Here is a 19,543-nt window from a genome sequence, read left to right on the forward strand (position 1 = left end):
TCACATCATGAAACAAAAACAAGCAATTTATTAATATAAATACTGAAAATTTACAAAGTGCTTAAACTTTACCTATTTGATATTATTTTTTAAAGAAGTTAAAATAAACTAAGTTTTTCAATTTGATATTACCTCAATATATTTTGTAAAATAACAAGGTTTTCACAAACTCAGGGTGAGTCAGGCTAGTTTGAATAAAAAAAAAACTCAGAATGACTTAGGCCAGTTCAGTTTATTATAAAAAACTCAGGATGGTTTTAAGATTTCTTAAAATCTCAGGACGCTTTTTTTCAAGATCTTTAATGAGATTTAGTTGATTTAGTTTCAACATTTTTTGTTATTTTATGACCTTATTTTATTGAAGAACTTTGTTTTTATTACTAAAAATTTAAAACTTTATTTTAAATTTAAATACTTTTAAGGATTTGAAAAAAAAATCAAGTAATTTTTTTTTCTTTGGATAGTTTTTTGACTCAAAGAGTAGAAACCCTGAAATAAATACATATAAAAAACTTATCTTAAAGTATATGATATCATTAAACAGCAATGATATTTACCAACAATCTGCTGATGTATTATAGTGATGATTAGCAATTTTTACAAAAAGTCATAGTTTTAATGTGCAAAAATTTTTCCTAAACTTTTTAAAAACATTTTAATGTTATCAAAAAATTAAAATTATTCGTTATTTAAATTTTTAAAGCTTAATAAAATGTTTTGGTTACTTTAATAAAACACTAATGTTTTTTGAACTTAAAAGATAACTTTTTATAAAAAAAAATTATTATTAGTTTAGATTTATTACTGATAAGTATAAATTTCATAAAAAAACTAAAGATTAATTTAATAAAAATCATAACTTCAAAATTATCATTGTGATTATTTTTATGTTGATGACTAAATATAACTAATATTAAAAAACATTTTTTTCAATTTATTAAGAAAAGCTGTTAAATTTTTGTATGAAAAATGTTTTTTAAATTAAGTTTTTCAAGACATTCTTGATTTTTTTTGAATCAATTTCTGTTAGCTTCAAAACCTAAAAATGAAATAGGAACTTTTTTGTATAGTATCTGAAATTAGTCAAAAGTTTATAAATATTTAATTGTCAAGATTAACCTCAATTTGTTATTTTTACAGGTATCATTATAACCTTAGCTTTATAAAAATGTCATCAAAATACACAGAAACTATAAACAACTTACAGAAGAACACAGAAAATATTAGAAATATTTGTATTTTAGCACATGTAGATCATGGTAGGTTAAATTAATTTTAGTAGAGTTTTTTCTTTAACAACACACTTATAGATTTAAAGTCTGTGAAATTAAAAATTTGTTTAACGCTGTTTGGCTTACCTCTTTTTATAATTTTGTCATGATAAAGAAAATTGTGTGTTAAATTTCAAGCCACACAGAGTTTTTTCATGTTAATAAAAAAGAGTTAGTTTTATTTAAGGTCTTGTTCTAGAAATTGACACAAAAATATAAATCAAGTTTTTAATTTGTTTTTCAGAAAATATCGAAATAATTTTTTTTCTTGCTATTTTTGAAATATATTTTTGTAAAATGGCTGCAAAATATATATTTTTAAATGTATTGATTTTAATAAGTTAGTGGGAACTTTTCTATTTCAAAAGCTAGGTTTACCAGAAAAATATTTTGTGGACTGCATTATTTTGAAGAAAAAAAAAGTTTAGAACATCTCTTTAAGCCATATTTTAATAAAATTATCATTTAATTTGTTCAACTGTGTATTGAAAATCAAATTTTTAACTTTCTTTGCACAAGAAGTTTTCAAGAAAAAAAAATATCACGAGCCAGATCTGGGAAACATAGGGGGCTCAACTCTATCTAAATATTACATTATTTTAATAAATGTTTATAAACTTTTTATGTTAATTATTTCTTTAGCTTCACACTTGTCTCTAGAATAGTTTTTTATTCAAGTTAAAGTTTTTAAATATTTTTTACTTTGAAAAAATGTCAACTTAGTTGATTTATAAATAAAATGCTAACATATAGTTTACTGTAGACTTAAAATTTGATATAGTAAAAAAGTTGCTAGATTTAAGCACTTAATAACAATAAACAGTTCAAGCTCATACAACTTATGAAATTTAGGTATATTTTAGTTTTAAAATCTGTTTAAAGAAATTCAACAGTTAACTCTAGTTTTGCTATGGAGGACTATTGTCTGTGATTTTAATACTAAAAGTGTAAAGGAAATATATTTCAACTTAATAAACTTAGTATTTAGTAAACTTTTTAGTTTTAATAAAAGCCATATGTAGTAGTGTACTGCTATTAAAAATAATATAAATTTCACATAAATAATAATCCATTTACATGTTAAAAATTCTTTTTTTAATAAAATTTTGTTTTAAAGTAGTAAAACAACAAAAGTTTTATTAGGGCAAACAAAAACTAAGCTTTTTTATCCATAATGCATAAAAATATTGTGTTTTAACAAGGTTTTTATGCTTTCAAATAACTACTACCCAGTTATTGTAAATTAAATGAACAACATATTAAAAATCCCAGTAATAGTGTTATTGTACTTGATATTGAAAATTATACCCCTAGTATTGTTAAAATTTTTCATTAACATTAAAAAAGAGAGAAAACTCTTAATTAATATTTTTATAAAACTTGTAAAAGCAGTTTTAGATTTCATATAAAAAGCTGTTCAAAACATACTAATTCCTTAAATTCTATAATTATTTTAAATTTTTAATAAAAATAAGTTAAAAAGCAATACTTAACTGTAAAAGCTATTAATAATCTAATACTTCAACATTAAGCATAAAAAATTCCAAAATTTTACAAACATACTTAATTATCTTGTTTCCTTTAAAACAAAGGTTTGTATAAATTTTTGACAAAAAAGTTTTCTATTATTGAAAAGCTTTATCTTAAAACTATAAATAATTAAGTAATGCAATATTTAACTCTATACAAATAATATTAAAATAAAATTTGGAACAGGTAAAACAACTTTAGCAGATTCATTACTAGCCACTTGCGGAATCATTGGAAAAAATAATGTAGGAAAGGTATTTTAGTTTGTTCTTACTGTTTTTAGTATTCCTTATAGTCAAATGACAATCTATGTAAACACACTTTTTAATCTAAGAAACTCCTTATGAACTGTATTCAGCTTGAAAAAAAACTAATGATACTTAAAAGTTATTGGAGCAGTCATATTTTTAGTTTTTTACACAAATACCTGTTTTTTAAAATATTTTATCTCAGAAATAGTTACAATTCTCATTTTAACTCAGAAGCTTACAAACTATAAAAACTCATTTTTAGATTGAAAATAAAATTTTATATGTTTTGGTATAAGTTTAACTTTATCATAGGTTTATATTACATTTTTGTGATGGACTTTGAAAAAACATCTTGTAGAATACTTTTTTATATGACTTTAAATTGTAGAATAAATCTTGTAGCTTCAAAACTTTTTTTAAATAACAAATATAACATAAAAAGTCAAAAAAAACTTGATGAGATATTTTTTAAAACTTTGTTTAAAGTATGCTAAAAATTAAGAATAGCAAAGCAAAGTAAGTATATGTCTCATAAAACAATTACTGCTTTACATGTGTTTTGGGCTTGATGCTTTATGCACCAAACCTTCCTTAGAGTATTGTTTATTTTAACATGGACTAAGTATATACAGGGTTGCCAAAAATCCTGGAATTTGACAATTTAGTCAAAAAAGCCCGAAAATACCTGGAGTTTGAGAAATTTAAAAAAACCTGGAAATTTAAATATAAGTCACTAAAAAACATGGAAGAAATTCAAAAAACGTGGAAGTTGTCAAAAATAGTATTTGGTAACCCTGTTTGTATTCAGAAAATGGTTAGTAATATGACGTAATAATGCAGATAAGGTACATGGACAGCAGACCAGATGAGCAGCAGCGTGGAATCACCATGAAGTCTTCGGCTGTCTCCCTTAAACACACTCACAGTAAGTTATATATATATTATTAATTTTAAATTCTTATGTACTTATATTTATTAACCGTCTCCCTCAAAAACTTTTTTATGAGTTTGTTTTTGATTCAACGTGTTTTTGTAAAGATTTGAATAACAAACCTGAAAATTTTGTTGACAATTAAATAAGATTTACAATAGAATTTTAAGTTTGAAGTGTTTTGTTTAAAAGTAACTATAGCCTTTCTTGTCATCACCTTTTAATATTTTTCTTGTAAGGCTTCAAACATCAGCCTAACTTTTAAAATTCACAAAATTTTTTTCCAAAACAAAACTGAAACAATCCGTTAAATTATTATTAAATTTCAGACAAGTTTAATTTTGACCAAAAATTTTAATTACAAACTTTAAGAAAAATTGATTGATGTTTTATCATACAACTTTAAACAATTTTTTGTCTTCAAAATGACTACAACACAGTCACCGAGTTTTTTCAAAAATTTAAAAAACGCGCGCAAAAGTTTTCCACACTTCAAACTGGAAAACTCAATATATTTTTCAGACAAGGTGGACCACCTGATAAACGTCATAGACTCGCCGGGTCACGTGGACTTCAGCGGGGAGGTTTCGACGGGCATCAGGTTGTGTGACGGCTGTGTCATTCTGGTAGACGTGGTGGAAGGCGTCTGCCCGCAGGTTCGTTTGATATTTTTGTTAATGTTTATTTTTTAAATAATTTCAGTTTTTTTTTGTGGTTGATATTGTCGGAAGGTTTGAAAGTTGTTGATTATTACTTGTTGTTGTTATTGTTGTTGTTAATTTTTATACTGATTTTTTTATTTGTTCCGGTTGACGTGGTCGAAGGTGTCTCAGTCTAAAAAATAAAAAGTGAATGATTAAAATTTGTAAAAATCTAAATACTGTAGACTCTAAATTGTAAAACAAAAAAAAAAAAGAGTTAAAAAGTTGATGCTGACATTGTCAGTAATTTTTTTGTTTTAAGTTTTGGTAAACCCAGTAGGTGTTTCACTTAGTTTTGTAACAAAAAGTTTATAAGATTCATGAGCGCTGAAAGAGTTTGGTCTAAGGACCTGGTGTACAAAGGAACCTTTCGATAATTGAGTCGTGCACCACATGCTTATAAAGTTTCTTACGAGCTGTTAGATTAAATTTTTTATCATCTAAAACAATTAGTTAAACAAAATGAAAGAAAAAAAACTAAACGAAAATTAACTGAATTTTGTGTTTAATAATGTACTATGAGTCTTGTTTACTAACATAAGAACTAAAAATATACGTAACTTTAAATTAACTTTTAAAAGAAGATAAACAACACTAATAACAAACGTGTGAATACTTGAGTTATAGGTTACAACCTCTTTAAAGAGAGTAAAATGTAATACGCTGAAATGTTTTTACGAAATTTTTTATAAGTATTTTGTGCAAAAAAGATAATTTTAATGTTATTTAACAATATAAATTGAACATTGACGTTGGGATGTGAATGATTTAGCTGTGTCATTTTTTCAACTTTACCCACAAACGATCGCTTCAGTACTTCGTACTTAAGCCCGCTTGTTTAAGATCACAATAGCGGTTTCTCGCGACTATTCCTGCCTGATGAGTCCTAATAAGGACGAAACCGGTCGTAGGATTGTCTCGGATGCTGTTGTTGTTGATCTTGCGGTAAAGTTCATTGTTTATTAAATTGAACAGTGAATGTAATTTTAGATTTTAATAGTAGAATAAATTTTTGTAAATTTTTTTAAGAATTTTAAAGAAGTGATTTTTACAATAACTGAACTTAACTTTTATAAATGAAAATATGAAGATAAGTACTGTAAAATTTATGCTTTTAAAAAGAAAAAAAACTAATGATATTAACAACAACAAATTTCCTTCTGTTTAAAATATACTTTTTTTTTTAATACTAGTCCAAGTCTAAGGCTGTAATAATATAAAGCAAACAACATTTGCAAACATAAAAAAGAAGAATTTTTCTTTGATTTCCTCAAAAAATGTCTGTTCAAAATTCAAATGTTAATGCTGAACGTTTAGTTTATAAACCATAAAAGAAAACAGGAAAAATATTAATTGTATTTTAAAGACACATTAAAAAAAAAGTTGAAATAAAATTTTGAGTATAAAAAACAATTCAAAATTCTTTTTAAGAACCAAAATTAAAAAGAGTTGAAAAACTAAATTATATTATGCAATATTGAAAGTTATGAACATTTAAAGTTAAAGGCTCCTAATAATTAGATAAAAGATATCGACTAAAAAGCTTGTGATTACATTAAAAGAAACCTTTCTTTAAAATTTTTGTTAAGTGTTATTTAAGTTTTAAATTACTTTTAAGTAATGATTGTAATTTTTATTCACGTCATTTTTTAACCACTAAAATCTTAAGTTAGTTAAAAACTTGCTAAAGTCACTACAAAAGCTATAAAGTTAGTAAAACTTGCTAAAAATGTTATCTATTTCCATTTGAAATTGTTATACACTACACATATAGTTAAGTGATCACAAATAAAACTGATAACCATTATAACATTATATTTGATAACCATTGTAACATTAAATCATTAAAGTTTATAGATTTAAATTTAATTAAAAAGTCCTTTAAAAATAAATTTAGTATTTAACCTTTAAAGTGAGGGTAATAAGCCTTTTAAAATAAGGTTGAGTTAAACATGTATTGATACAATTTTATGGATTTTACAGTCTTTTTAAACAAGACTTAAATGTTGTAAAGTTTGAACTCTGTTTTTTATTCATAGAATCAAACATTGCGTTCTTATTGTACTTATAACTGCATCCATAGATAGTGGTAGCTAAACCAAACAATAAATGCCATATAGGTTGCATACTATCTTTTAACACCGTTTTTACCAAAAAGACGCAAACAGTGCTGAGGCAGGCGTGGCTGGAGCAGCTGAAACCGGTGCTCGTCATCAACAAGATGGACCGGCTGATAACCGAGCTGAAACTATCGCCGCTGGAGGCGTACTTGCACCTGCAGAAACTGCTCGAACAGGTCCGAAACGCGTTGGTTTTATAAAGAATAAACACGTAATTCAACTTTAAACTTGTAAACAATACTTTTTTGGTGGTTTGTTTGAAACAATGTACGTAAAAAGAATTCGTTAGAACAGGTCGAGTTTATAAGAAACATATTTTCAATGAGATTGTTATTAAATATGTAATGTTATAAAAATACACAAAACTGTTATAAAAAATTAATAATTTTATTTATTTTTATAACATTACCTATATAATTACAAACTTATTAGCAATTAACGCGTTTCTTATAAACTGACAGGTAAACTTGTTATTTTTTTTATATTTCTAGCAGGTGAACTTATAATTATTTATTATATTAATTATGACAGGCGAACTTATTAATTCTATCAAGTGAACTTATTTATTTGTTATATTAATTCTGACAGATGAACTTGTTATTATTATTATTATTATTATTATTTTTTATTTATGATAGATTAACTTATTCTTTATTTATTTTATTAATTCAAACAGGTGAACGCGGTGACGGCCACTTTGTTTTCTGTAGACACCATGAAGAGAGAGGATGAAATTTACTCGGAGAAAAAGGAGAACAACGACAATGATGCTGTGAGTTTTACTTAATTTTTTTTACTTAATAGTGGCTGTGGCGAGTCATGTGCCAGCACTTGTTTCATCGGATTCAAAAGTTAAAAAAGAATGCGTCAGTTGGCAGGACGGAACAAGAAACTGGAGTCTTGTTGAAAAGCGTCTTTGATTATTATTTTTTCTTTATTTATCACAAAAACACCTCCATCTGAAGAGGAAGATTTTCAGAAGGCTCTTAAAAAAAATTGTCCACAATAATTAATTATTTTGTTACAGGCTCCGTCGGAGGAGGAGGATTTGTGGGACGACAGCAACTTGTACTTTTCGCCCAACCAGGGCAACGTGGTGTTCGCATCGGCGACCGACGCGTGGGGATTCACCACGCACCACTTCGCCGACACCTTGTACGAGAAGCTTGCCGATAAACTGAAAGTCAACAAGTTGGTTCTAATCTTAATTATTTTTAATGGGGGTTCACCACACGCACCATTTCGCACATTACTGCCACGATAAGCTTGCTGATAAGCTGAAAGTCAACAAGTGCGTTTGTTGTGCTTATGGATTTTAGCTGTGTTGTATTGATTTGTTTGTTTTCAGGTGCACATCTGCTATGAAAATTGCCGATATTTAAAAATAAAGAGTTTGTTTTTGCAGTGTGTGTCTCATTGTAGAATACAGTCACCATTATTTACAAAGCATCAAAGTAGTACTAATTTTTAAAACATGTAAACGTTTATCAAACAGCATCAATTTCCAAGTGGTTAAAAATCCAACTGTTTTTCACAGAAACGCGATGAGGATGCTGCTGCGGAAGAAGTTGTGGGGAGATTACTATTTGGACCCGAAGCAGAAGAGGGGGTACGGCAGGGGCGCGTGCAACAGGGGAAAGGAGCCCATGTTCGTCAAGTTCATACTGAGGAACTTGTGGGCCATATACGAGGCGGTCATGGTCAAAAAGTGGGTTTCGATGCGTTAAAGTGGTTGTTATGAAATATTCAGTTTATGAAGTATACTTTGTTTGCAAAATAAAGTCTTGAAAAAATAAAATATTTAAGTAGATTGTATCGATGTAATGTATACTGAAAGTTTTTTTGGGCCATTTATGAGGCTGTCATGGTTAACAAGTTGATTATGGTGTGATAATTTCTAATTAACCGTACAAAGCGTATGGTAAATGTTTCAGACCACATGCGTGTTTTGTTTAAAGGTAATATTTAAGCTTTTGGTGTTCAGAACTTTCTGCTAATGGGTGAACTTATTTCCTAGATTTAAGTATAAATGATTCACTCAGCACAGGGTTTATCATTGATAATAAGTTTCACTCCTTCGATTGCATTTCATATAATTTTCCCAGGGACAAAGAACTGTCAACCAAGATAGCGGCCAGCTTGAAGGCCAAGGTGGACCGGAGGGACGAGAGAAATTTCCAGAACGAACCCAAAAGGTACCTGGTGGCCATCTGCAGCCACTGGCTACCACTGGCGTCTTCTCTGCTGAGTTAGAAAGCTTTTTGACATTTTTTTTAAGTGGGAGTTAGTTGTTTCAAAAATGCGTTAGTGAAAATTAGATTTGATCATTTAACATCACGTAAAGACTTATAGCTTCCACTTGCATCGTCTTTGCTATGTTAGATTTCAAAAAATGTTTTAATTGGTACATACAATTTTTTTTTGATTATTACTTTAAAATATGAGGAAGCCAAGAATTGAGAACTGCAACTTTTTTTATACCAAAACTTGTTTTGGTTTTTAGGATAAACATAACATCGAAACTATGCTGGTTTGATTTATTCCCAAAAATTCTAATTTAAAAACAATTGTTAATTAAATCCAATTTGAAAGTTTTGTGAAATCTTTGTTTTACAGCAAGCGTTTGTGAAAACGTTCCCTCGCCAAAAAATATATCCGAAGAAAGAATAGAAAAACTGATGTGCGGTGCGAATAAAAAGTTCACTTCGTTACCTGAAAGCACCCAGGTTAATATGCTTTTATTACTTGGCTGAAGACGCGTATTAAACGCAGAAACAGCTGTCCCAAGCAAAAGTTTATTTTGTGTATTTTATGTTTTTATATATGTATTTATATATATATATATATATTTTATGAGTTTAATTGAAATTTTTTTTATTTTGGTACACTTTTAACTTTTTGGTTAGAATTTTAACTGCTGGTATCACGAGGTTTTTGTAGAGTTGAACAAACGAGTACAAATAAAATATTATTAATATTATTAATTAAAAATAAGCCGTTCGAGCAGCACTACACGATTTGCAAAAATAATAAATAATTGTTTTCATATTTTATAAGTCTTCAATTTTTCCTAACAAACAAAAAGTATAAACAAATTAAACGACATCACAACAATAAAAAAAAAACTTATTATATATTGCATCGCATCAGGCGCTCAAGCAGCACTACGTGGCGTGCGACGCGCACAGTGACGTCACAATAGCGCTGGCGAGCAAGATGGTCATCATGGACAGGTGCAACTTGCCCAAGGTGACCAGCGACAGGGTCAGGATGAAGATCAAAGCGGAGGCGGAGGAGAAGAGGAGGCTGCTGATCGAGAAGTACAAGGAGCAACAGAAGAAGCTGCAGGCAGGAGAAGGTTTTGTTTGTTTATTTTAATTCTTATTAAAATTAATGAGAAGTACAAGGAGCAGCAGATGAAGCTGCAGGCAGGGGAAGGTTTTGAGGATTGAGGATAATTTGTTTTTAATTTTAAAGGTGTTTTTTTAAATTAAAATAAAACATTTGAATTGCCCTGACACTCACAAGTGATGTGAGCTGTAAATAATTTAATTTTTTGCGTTTTTTGAAAATTTTTATAAATAAAACCTGTGAACTTTTTCAACATATCACAAGGAAGTTGTTATGTTTTGATAAGTTGTTTAGCGTTTGGCGTTAGGCAATAAAAATATGCATATACAGTTCTTGTGATTTTTATTTTTAATTTGAAAAACCATACAAGGACTTCTTTAAACTTTAATAATTTTTCCAAATGTTGTACCTTTGTAATTTTTTTTTACTAATTAATTTTTGAAAACATGTGCAGGATATTGTATAAAGTGTGTTTTAAAAAATAACATTCTGGCAAATTCACACAAACTTTAACAAGGTCAAGTCTACTATAGCAAATTAACATTTTACGTTTTTAAGGCGTAGAAACTCCCAAAGAAACTGTTCAAGACGAACCGGAAGTTGCCGACAATGATAAAGGGGAAAACCCAGTTGAGGAAAATAAAATACTAGCTCTCGCCAGGGTCTTCAGCGGGAAGATAAAAGTCGGGGATAAACTTTTCGTTCTCGGCCCCAAGTACGACCCTGCTAAAGTGGACTTCACTAGAGTGGGTGTTTTATATATCTGTAATTAATTATCTTAAAAAAAACATAGTTCTAGTTCAAAATAAAAAGAACTTTTTGTTTTAAAAAACTATGTACAATGTACACAATAAGTATACATTTTTTGTTTTTTTAACTGATTAGACTATTTAATTTGGTATTCATACTGGTCTACTTGGTATAATTAAGTTAAGCTCATTTAGCAATTTAGTTTTCAATTACCTAAAAGCGTAGTAACAAATTTAACTCTGCACTATTAACATACATACATTTCAATAACTACCTTGAAGTTATTTGTTTAAATTGGTCTTTCAATTTTTGTTTCAATCTGGAATCCATTTTTGAAAACAATAACTGTATGTATCAAAACAATACTTCTGTTAAAAATAAAAGTTTTTTTAACTAGAGAAACTTTAGTATAACTACCAGCATTTTATTCAACAATTTTCACACTTACCATAATTTTTAGCCCGAGGAGGAAATAGCGTCCTCTAGCGACCACGTCCAGATGGCCACGGTGGATTCGCTTTACAACTGGGTCGGGTCGAGCGTCACCGTTTGCGAACCCTGCGCCCAGGCCGGATGCATTGTCGGTTCGTTCAATATTTAATCAGTTCAACATTGGTTTTGAATATCAAACAGCACATTGTCATGAGTTTTTGTTTAGCATTTTTTGAAGTTGGTACTAAAGAACAATTTTACGTGTATCAGTTTCTAAAAAAAGACGAATGCGTTGAATACAAAATCAGATACAATATATTTAAAAGGTTTTTATAGTTATAACACATGACAAACCTAAATCAGTATACTCAAAAACACTAATAGTTTAGTAATGATGCATTATATTTAAATCATTTTAAATTTGTAACTGCATATTTTTTATTTGAACTGAATTTAACCAAGTGCTTGTTTTCATACAACCTTCTACTTGACAGTACATTTTTCAAAGACAAAATATTTTTACACTGTTGTCAGCTTGCTAATATTTCATACGCAACATCACACAGGCATAGGAGGCATGGAGTCGGCGATAATAAATTCGGCAACGCTGTCATCGACACTGCACTGCACTCCTTTCAACGCGCTGTTCGTCAACACCAACCCCATACTGCGCGTTGCCATCGAGCCTAAGAAACAGAGTGAGTTTGAATGTTTTTATATAGTTAAATACAGTAGTAAAACGATCTAGTTTGTTTGCCTTGTTTGAAAAAACACTATCTTTGATGTACTTTTAAGCAGCTAAATTGTTTTAGATATTTTCTTTACCAGCGTTTAATTTCTGTGTGTAAATTTATAATAGCACAGTTGTACTGAGTCTGAAAATTCAATTGTTTGTTCAAATAAAAAAACGGTAAAATTTTCCTACAACTACTTAAGCGATTAAAAGTAATAAAGCATATTAGAAATAAAAAAACAATGTTAAAAAAAATTCAAAAATTGTACTAAAACAGTTAGATGTTCTAGTTATTTTGATATAATGAACCGCTTACTTAGTTGTGTTTAGCGTTTTCAAAACATCCAAATACTTAACCAATGAGTCATATTTCCATTCACTAAGATGGCCGCATATTATTTTTGTTTTCTTTCATCATTCTATCCATCACATATCAGAATTTAAATATTGTTTACTTGAAACTAAATTAAAAGATTAGTTTTCCAAAAACAACTAACGTTTTTTTTATAAAAGACAGAGTTTTCTAACAAAATAACAATTTTCATCAACAGCGGAACAGCACCTGTTGTCTTCCGGCATGAGGAAGCTGAACCAGGCCGATCCGTGCGTGGAAGTTTTCAAGAAGAACAGCGGGTTCGTCATCGCCACATCCGGGGAAGTTCATTTGAGGAGGTGCCTGGAAGACCTCGAGCTCAGATTCGCCAAGTTGGTATTTGGTTTTATTTTTATTAGATTATATTTATTAACTTTATATAAAACTGATATTAAAAAGTTTGTGGTTCAGATTCGCCAAGTTGGTATTTGTTTGGAATTTTATTCGATTATATTTATCAATTTTATATAAAACTGATATTAAAAAATTTGTGGTTCAGATTCGCCAAGTTGGTGTTTGTTTGGAATTTTATTCGATTATATTTATCAATTTTATATAAAACTGATATTAAAAGATTTGTGGTTCAGATTCGCCAAGTTGGTGTTTGTTTTGATTTTTATTCGATTATATTTATCATTTTTATATAAAACTGATATTAAAAGATCTCGAGCTCAGATTCGCCAAGTTGGTATTTGTTTGATTTCTATTTGATTATATTTATTAACTTTATTAAAAACTGATATTAAAAGATCTCGAGCTCAGATTCGCCAAGTTGGTATTTGTTTTTAATTTTATTCGATTATATTTATTAATTTTATATAAAACTGATATTTAAAGATTTGTGGCTCAGATTCGCCAAGTTGGTGTTTGTATTTTGTTTTTATTCGATTATATTTATCATTTTTATATAAAACTGATATTTAAAGATTTGTGGCTCAGATTCGCCAAGTTGGTGTTTGTTTTGATTTTTATTTGATTATATTTATCATTTTTATATAAAACTGATATTAAAAGATCTCGAGCTCAGATTCGCCAAGTTGGTATTTGTTTTGATTTTTATTTGATTATATTTATCATTTTTATATAAAACTGATATTTAAAGATTTGTGGCTCAGATTCGCCAAGTTGGTATTTGTTTTTAATTTTAATCGATTATATTTATTAACTTTATTAAAAACTGATATTAAAAGATTTCGAGCTCAGATTCGCCAAGTTGGTATTTGTATATTGTTTTTATTCGATTATATTTATTAACTTTATGTAAAACTGATATTAAAAGATTTTTGGTTCAGATTTGCCAATTTTTTTTTATTATAAAATTAAATTTTCGAAGTTGAGAATAGAATTTAATTTTTAACGTTATGGTAGAAATAAATACATTTATTATGAATGATCTCGAACTCAGATTTGTATTTTAATTATGAAATTAAATTTGTCCAATTAGGAATATATTTTGTTTTCATTTTGACCTGGAAGAAAATAGCTGTGTTTGAGACTTTTATTTTTGGTTAATTTAACTGTTAAATTTAAATCATCGCAAAATTTTGTTAGTAATACAATGTTTTCTGTTAAATGTCCTACTTGTAAAAGAAAAAAAAAACTTGAAAAAAAATTAAAACACCAACAGAATCAAGTTCAACGTTTCAAAACCGGAAGTCCCCTATCGTGAAACCGTCATCGACCCTCCCAAGTATGACGTCATGAATGAGTCCATGGGTGGCCAGGAGAGAGACCTGATGAATAAGAACAAGAAAATTAAAAAGAGCAAAATAGTCGCTGTTGGTACCGCAGACGGGAGAATTGAACTGCAAATTGAGTGAGTTTGAATTGTTTATCAAGAAACATATTTGTATAATTCAGCAGTATATAAAATGTTTTAAGATTTTTTTATTTTCAAGTACATTGTAATCGTTTGAAGTATTATATTAAAATAGCTTATTGAGCTTTTTGAGTTGGTCAAAATAAAATATTTACCTTTAGAAAATGTTTTGTTTTGTCAAGTAGGCAGTAAATGTTAATGATTAAAAGTTAGAAATTATCACTTCTTTTTAAAGAGCTATGCTAAAATTAGAAGCCTTATATCATAATTACTTTTGTTATTATAATTATTGTTCATTGTGTAAAGTTGGATATAAAATGGATTTTTAAATAAGTGGTGAAACAGCACTTTTTAAACTAAGCAGGCACTAGTTGAAATAAAATGTAGTGTTTGGATATTAGCTATTCAGAATGTTTGAAATGTAACATGATAACAAAACAAGTTCATCTTAAACTAATAAAAGAACCTTCAACTACTTCAATTTTATCAGCCTACGTCGTTTAGCTAATTTAGTACAAAACTAAATAAAAGTTTTATTACTTTGCATGGGGATCAGAAGTTCTTGAGTAAACACAAAAAAAATTAAAAAAATGTTTGTGAGTTTGTTTGTGTACATCATGTAATATTTTAGCTACTAAAAAAAAGTTGTCACACGTGATCAAAAATAAATATTATTTCTAACAAACAGGGCCGTTCCGCTTCCCGAAGGAGTGATCGACCTGCTCGTTGAAAGCAAGCAGCTGATAAGGGAAGTGGTGGAGCGAAGCAAAAAGAAAAACGTTTCCTCACAACAAGCGTTGGACGGTGAAGTGAAGCAGAAAATCGCAGATTTCAAGACCAAGCTGGCCGAAAGTTTCAAAGCGTCCAAGAAAAACTTCAAGCTGTGGTCAGGCGGGGACGTGGTCGACCAAATATGGAGCTTCGGTCCGCAGGAGGACGGCCCCAATTTGCTCGTCAATAAAATCCCCGAATACGAGAGGCCTTCGATCTGGAGCCTGGCCGAAGATCAGGGTGAAAACAAAACGAAGTGAGTTTAAAATTGCACAGGTATTTTTACGTTTTTACATATAAAAGCTTTATCAGTTTTAAGGTTTAGTCTATAAATACTATTTAAACTCGGGAACAATGTTTTCAAATCATCAGTTTGCTTTTGAAGTTTGTACTGCAGTTGTTAGGTGAGAATTTTCAACTGAAGAGTGTTGTGTGTCCATTTAACTCGCAACAGTCGAAAGCTAACAATCTTTGATATAAATTTTTAGAACATTTTTCATTATGATATATAAAACGTGGTTCTAGTTCAGCGCATCACGGACTGACTTGAAGCGTTCAAACGGGCAGTTTGACTCGGCAGTAACTTTAATACATTTCCACAGGTCACCTCTAACTTTTACAAACTTTCACAGGTCACTTCGCAGCAACGACCAGTCGGTCGTGACGGGATTCCAGATTGCCGCCAATTCGGGTCCGATGTGCGGGGAACCGTTGCACGGCGTCTGTTACGTCATACACCAGTGGAGGGCGACGCAGAGTCAACCCGATGATGAGGTTCAAAACATTTTTATTTGCAACTAAATTGTTTCTTTTTTAAATGATGTAAATTGCAAAAATACTTTTATTCGTAAGCTGGAAGACTTAAACTTTCAGGAAGCACTTCAAAAACACTTAAAAAGTTTTCACAAACTGGAGTTTACGAAGTGTTAGAGTTTTAGGTTGAAAAATTGAATAAGAGTGGTATTTAAGTGAGAAACTTTGTTTTTAAAATAGAATTAAAAATTAATGAAATATATATATACTAATATCATTAAACTGTAAAATGTTTTTTGATGTTTTTGGTTTGAAATCAAATGAAAGAATTTAGGTAAAATAATACATTTATCTTTACAATTTTTCCCTTCTATTAGGAATCTGCTACTCAAAACCTACTCTAGAGTCTAGTCTTTGTTAAGCAGTAAAAATTAGATACTTAATATAAAAAATATGTACTAATAAGACTAACTTGCCTAATTCCCATCCGATCAAATCCGAGAACCGTTTACCGACCAATGGTAAGGGTTAGGGGTAACAGTGATAGCTAAAGTTTAATAAACAACAACAAAAATTAAGAAAAAAATTGAGTGGGAATTGTGACTATACAAAAAAAACTACACACTGATTTGACAATCCTTATAATAAATCAAGATACTTTTCATCTTTCTATTTATTGTAAAACCAGATGGAAAATGACTAGTAAGACAATTATTACTATTTTGACAATTCAAACAATTAACGAACACAACTTTGAAATTTTCAAATGATACGCAGGTGGAAAGTGATTGGGGCGGTCACCAGCTGATATCGGTTGTCAAGGACGGCATGCACAAGAGTTTCCGGTTGAATGATCAGCGAATCATGGGGGGAATGTTCGATTGCTCGGTGCAGGCCAACGGTGAAGTGTTAGGTTAGTTGTACATGTGTGTTTTTATACATACTTGAGTTTAATAAGTTTAGTCAAATTGCACGGACGACGTTTTCATTTAGAAATAAAGCGATTGTAATTGGTTGTTGTTGCAGAAAAAATTCAGCGGTTGTGTGATGCTAATTGGTCATGGATATATTGCTTTTTGAGCAAACAAAAAAGTCTCTTAATAATTGCTTGCATTGCTTGCTTTTATTTTTATACCACTGCTTTTCAAAGTTGGTTAACTATTTAGAACTTTAGGTAGCTTTAGGCATATATAAAATCTAATATTGATGTTCGCAGGAGAGGTTCACTCGGTGCTGGGGTCGCGCAAGGCGAACGTAACCAGTGAGGAACTGAAGGACGGCACCAATCTGTTCCTCATCCGAGCGTGGATGCCGATGTACAAGAGCTTCGGCTTCATCGACGACATAAGGAAGAAAACATCAGGACTCGCTTTTGCCCACCTGCAGTTCTCACATTGGCAGGTTTGAAGTTACAAGTAGATTGTTAAATGAACAAAGCAGGGCTGCTACACTGTTGCAGGATGTCTCAAACTTGTTCGAACTTTTTCGCAATCTCCAAACTAGTTTGGGTACTTTTCTCAAAACTTTGGCTTTTTTATCTGTTTTTTTTTCTAAAAACTTTTCTTTTGATAAGTCCTTTTCCTATTTGTTTGTATTTGTAGGTATCTAAGGTTAATTAACAGTTCTTTTTACACTTTCTTAAGAAAACTCAGACTAGCTTGGTGTAACTTAAACAAACTTTTTTTTTCTTGAACCGGTAGCAACCCTGATGTACTTATAAAGAGAAAAATTAAAAACACTGAACTTTTGAGTGCCTCGAGCAAATTTAAAATTTATTCTTAACAACCACTTATGAGCGAACCGGGTCTAATAAAAAAAATAAACTAACAAATCAAACGAGTGCACTAAGAGCTCGGGTAAATACTTTTTTTTTTCACAGACCATCCCGTTCGATCCTTATTGGGAGCCGACCACGGAGGAGGAGATATCCCACTTCGGGTGCAAGGCCGACCGCGAAAATCCGGCCATGGCGCAGTTAAGGGAGGTGCTGAGGCGGAAAGGTCGGTTAATCGAGAAAACGGTTGAAGACGGCACCAAGCAGCGAACCATCGGCAGGAATAAGTAAAAATAGTTGCATGTTACTAAAAATATTTTACAATTGAAGAGTAAGTAGAAATCTGATTGATTATTATTTAAAATATTGAAAAATAAGTAGAATAAATTGTTTTTTTTTTGGTTGTCGTTTTAAGCGCTTATCATCTACTTATACTTTAGCTTATACTTTTAAGGTTTTAAGTAGGAAAATTTAATTTTAACTAGTTTTTTTCTTAAGTTCTGAGAACAATTAGGTGGTTTTTTATTAATTATCTAAAGTTGTGGTTAAAAAGTGATAGCTTTTGTTGTATGAATTTAAAATCAAAAAACTTATATTAAAAATTTATAAAAATAAAATATTTACTCAGAGTACTAAGGATTTTATCAGTGTTATTGAAAATTGTTTCTTTTAATGTAACTTTTGTTTACAAACTAAAGCACAATATGCAAGTTTAAATTAAAATAATTAAAGTTCTTGTTTTTGATTTTTATTTAAAATTTTTTATAGTTTTTTATCATTAGGAAATTTTGTTACGAAATTTGGTGTTGTTTTGTAAACTTTTATTTATTGATTTTTGTTTGACTCGAAACAAATTAATAAGTAAATAAAAAATATACCTGTTTAATTTTTCTCATTTGTAAAAATTACTTCCTAGAAAAATGAAAAAAAAAATCGAAGTGCTAGAAATTATTTCAAACTTTAATAATTTACCAATGCTTAGAAAAGCTGTTAAATATAATTTTAAATAATTTTAATAAGTTTTAATTCTTATAGAAAAATAAATGCCTGCAGTAATATGATTCATATAATTTTTTTAAATCTTGCATTTGTTTTTTAACTTAAACAAGATGCCGATAAACAAACTGCGGATATAAGAATCGGTAAGGTTTGAAAACATGACTGCTATGTCAGAATCAATATTTTAAGTATAAAGCTCTTTAAAGCATAAAGAAACAAGTTTAAGCATGTATAAGCATTTAATTTGAAAAGTTAAAAAATTTTAATTGCTGAAAAACTTTTGATTCAAAGTAAAGTTCAAATAAAAAATAAACTAGGTTAAAAAAGTGTTTAAGATGGCTGGTAAACACATTAACAGCTGATGTAAAGTTAAAATGATTACAAAACTTCAAAGCATTTTATAAGTACAATTCAAAATAAAGAACGCGCAAGATTTTCGCTTGAATACGCAATTGTAGTAATAAAAGGTGTTTTTGGCTGTTTATATATTAAAACAATATCCACAACTTCTACTTTACCAAGAAGTCTTTAACAACCCAATGTGTTTCGTTAATTACTAACTTTTGTATCAAATACAGTTTTGTTGATTATATCTATGGCATTGTAAAGAAAAAATATATATTTAGCTATGGTCATTTGAATTAGTGTTATACACACCATTGGTTAAACTGATTATTTTTTTTATTTGGAATAATTAATACATACAAAAACAATTATTATTGAAAAAACCTTAATTTTTAAGAATTTGAAAACAAAGCTAAACATAAACTATTTAATTTGGTTTTCTACAAACTAAGTTAATAACTATTTTGAAAGTAGCGTTTGGTTATTTTAATTCATAAAAGTTTTATGTATTTTCAATTAGTTTACTTTAAACTTTTAAGACATCACAATATTAAGTCACGCAGTTAGTGCTTACCGACTCAAAGGTGTTATTAAATTGTTCATTTAAGAAATATTTGACTAAAAAGTCATTAGAAGTTT

At 29.3% G+C, this 19,543-nt stretch overlaps 1 protein-coding gene across 2 annotated transcripts; it reads left to right on the top strand.

Annotated features, from left to right (window-relative positions):
• The first annotated feature begins 1,144 nt into the window (after nt 1-1,144).
• Nucleotides 1,145-18,263, top strand: LOC145839453 (elongation factor-like GTPase 1). Of its 2 annotated transcripts, none has more exons than XM_082947023.1 (21): nt 1,145-1,259; nt 2,988-3,055; nt 3,893-3,977; nt 4,506-4,639; nt 6,843-6,980; nt 7,481-7,576; nt 7,832-7,995; nt 8,342-8,512; nt 8,910-9,052; nt 9,421-9,530; nt 9,955-10,162; nt 10,714-10,901; nt 11,366-11,489; nt 11,904-12,035; nt 12,622-12,775; nt 14,071-14,259; nt 14,951-15,289; nt 15,666-15,807; nt 16,564-16,699; nt 17,003-17,187; nt 17,666-18,263. In XM_082947023.1, exons 1-21 carry the CDS (start codon nt 1,169-1,171, stop codon nt 17,849-17,851), a joined length of 3,183 nt encoding a protein of 1,060 aa, XP_082803149.1. In that variant the 5' UTR covers nt 1,145-1,168; the 3' UTR covers nt 17,852-18,263. The 2 variants fall into 2 exon arrangements, with proteins under 2 accessions (XP_082803149.1, XP_082803150.1); XM_082947024.1 differs by having other exon boundaries at nt 10,720-10,901.
• The last annotated feature ends 1,280 nt before the right edge of the window (nt 18,264-19,543 follow it).

Source organism: Thalia democratica, chromosome 6, assembly GCF_965202585.1.
Source record: "Thalia democratica chromosome 6, ktThaDemo2.hap1.1, whole genome shotgun sequence".
NCBI classification, from domain to species: domain Eukaryota; kingdom Metazoa; phylum Chordata; class Thaliacea; order Salpida; family Salpidae; genus Thalia; species Thalia democratica.

What these genes read in the sequence shown, in the direction of transcription:
- LOC145839453 (XM_082947023.1), top strand. Translation starts at nt 1,169, where the DNA reads ATGTCATCAAAATACACAGAAACTATAAACAACTTACAGAAGAACACA. An exon ending in CTCCCTTAAACACACTCACA is followed by an intron (nt 3,978 to 4,505) that starts GTAAGTTATATA and finishes TATATTTTTCAG; the next exon opens with ACAAGGTGGACCACCTGATA. An exon ending in CGTTACCTGAAAGCACCCAG is followed by an intron (nt 9,531 to 9,954) that starts GTTAATATGCTT and finishes GCATCGCATCAG; the next exon opens with GCGCTCAAGCAGCACTACGT.